General features: G+C 37.8%; 1 protein-coding gene across 1 annotated transcript in view; it reads left to right on the top strand.

Annotated features, from left to right (window-relative positions):
• The first annotated feature begins 1,219 nt into the window (after positions 1-1,219).
• Positions 1,220-2,352, top strand: part of LOC105827064 (probable maltase-glucoamylase-like protein) — a 14,902-nt gene continuing 13,769 nt past the window's right edge. Inside the window, exons 1-2 of the mRNA XM_012665085.1 lie at positions 1,220-1,657; positions 1,868-1,978. Of these exons, the coding sequence (XP_012520539.1) occupies positions 1,220-1,657; positions 1,868-1,978 (549 nt within the window). The remainder of the gene's footprint in view (positions 1,658-1,867; positions 1,979-2,352) is intronic.

The raw sequence follows: 2,352 nt of genomic DNA, 5'->3' as shown, positions 1-2,352 counted from the left end.
CAGTGTAGTCCAGGCACCAACAATCACTGGTTTGGTGAGAGGCTCTCCATGTGTTTACAAAAGAAACTGTGCTATGTTTTAATAGGGTCGGCTCCAGGGTAGCATAACAAAACTTATTTACTTCTGCCGCAGAGGCTACAAGAAGGGAAAGAGTGGTTTCCTAAAGTTGTTTGAAAGTTTCCCCCCTCCTTCCTGCAGTTATTCATATCCCTGGTCAAATCGATGTATCTTACAGGTTGGAAATTGGCAGTAAACTGTGGTAATCAGATGAATAGATCTCACCTGTGGTATAAGATAATGATTAACAAATCAGAGTGACATAAATAGCAGACCCTACTAGAGGCTGCCAGAACCAACTAAACCAGCATTTTGGAAGATGAAGTACCAATAGAGTTACTAAGGGCAACCACAAAGGGAAAAATATCCCACTTTAGAACATGCAATTAATCATAAATATGGATCCGTAACCAATAGGGCATGTTTTAGAAGGATGAAAATGAATAACTATTGTTCCTGTTTGCTAAAAGGTGAACATTGTGCCCTGATGGTATTTAGATTTTAGAAAATGACCCCTCTGAGCAGCCTTTCTATAGGATCTTCTAGGCATTTACTTTAAAACATTTTTTCCTGAACCATTAGTTTCAAAACTACCCTTTACAAGTAATTGCTTCTAGTGAAGACTGGTAGAAAATCCTCAAGTATCTTCTTTTTGTAAAACTCTATAGCATATCAGATGCCTATTCTGTGCGAGGCACTATCCTAGGTCTTGGAGACAGTGAAACAGCAGGAAGGTTAACACCCAATGGTAAAGCAAAGTTATTTTAATAAACATCGATCTGAATCGCAGTTGTTAATATTTGTGACCAATGTGGTTCTGACTAAATGAGGTGGAAAGAGAGAGAGTTCCAGCATAGGGATTATGCACACAGAGCATCTCTTCATATTTCTCTGACTGGAATCAATGTGACCTGGAAAGGAATGTTTACATCCTCTTACTTTCTTGGAAAAGAATGAATATATCATTTTTGTTAAGTTATAATTTGAGACTTAAATATGATATTTAAGAAGTTCTAAAATATCCACTTTATCTTTTCTTTTCTGGCAGACACTAACTATTCAATTGACTGACAAGATTATCAGCCTGGAGAAGTTAACTGAGGTTGTTTGGATTCATGGTGGTCCTATAGTTCCTACTCCAGCTATGACAAGTACCTCCCCAATGAGTTCTCATCCTTCTCTATCTACTACTAAGGCTACCAGTTCTGAGACTATCACTAGTTTTGCTAGTACAAGTACTACTGCTAGCACTAGTGCTACTGTTCCTATCACAACCACTCCTTTCCCAGCAAGTACTCTTGATGTTATAACTAGTGCTACTGTTCCTGATACAACTACTCCTTCGTCTACAAGTACTATATCCAGCACTAGTGCTACTGTTCCTATCACAACCACTCCTTTCCCAACAAGTACTACTGATGTTACAACCAGTACTGCTGTTCCTGATACAACTACTCCTTCGCCTGCAAGTACTACATCCAGCACTAGTGCTACTGTTCCTATCACAACTACTCCTTTCCCAGCAAGTACTATTGATGTTATAACCAGTACTGCTGTTCCTGATACAACTACTTCTTCCTCTACAAGTACTAATACTTCTAGCACTAGTGCTACTGTTTATACCACAGCCATATTCTCTCCTGCTGCTGATGCTAACACTAGTACTACTACTCTTAATACAACTATGCCTTCCCCTACAAGTATTACTACTGCTAGAACTATTTCAATCACTCCTTTTCTGACAAGTATTGCTGATGTTAGCATTCGTACTACTGCTCTTATTACCCCTACTCCTTCCCTAACAAACACTACTGATGTTAGTACTAGTACTACTATTTCTAATATAACTACTCCTTTTCCAACAAATAATACTAATGTCAACACTAGTACTAATGTTTCTTTTATAACCACTTCCTCTCATGTAAGTACTGATGATACTAGCACTAATACTGTTCCAATTACAACTGTTCCTTCTCTTACAAGTACTGATGCTGATACTACTAGCAGTAGTTTTTCTATTGTGACTACTTCTTTATCTGAAATTACTAATGCTATGGATACTACTGTTATTATGGTAACAACTACACCTACAAATACTGTTGTTGCTAGCACTAGTAATGATGCTTCTGTTACAAATCCTCTTTCACCTACAATGTCTGGTGGTGACAGCACTAATAATAGTATTTCTATAATGACCACTTCCTCTGCAAATACTCTTGCTACTAACACTAATAATACTCTGTCTGTTGTGACTAATACTCTTTCTACAAGTATGAGTACTGCTAGCCCTGGTAA

Source organism: Propithecus coquereli, unplaced genomic scaffold (genome assembly GCF_000956105.1).
Source record: "Propithecus coquereli isolate 6110/MARCELLA unplaced genomic scaffold, Pcoq_1.0 Scaffold96, whole genome shotgun sequence".
In the NCBI taxonomy this organism is placed as follows: Eukaryota; Metazoa; Chordata; class Mammalia; order Primates; family Indriidae; genus Propithecus; species Propithecus coquereli.
The sequence above is the reverse complement of the archived record's forward strand: the minus strand, read 5'-3'. Positions and strand labels throughout refer to the sequence as shown.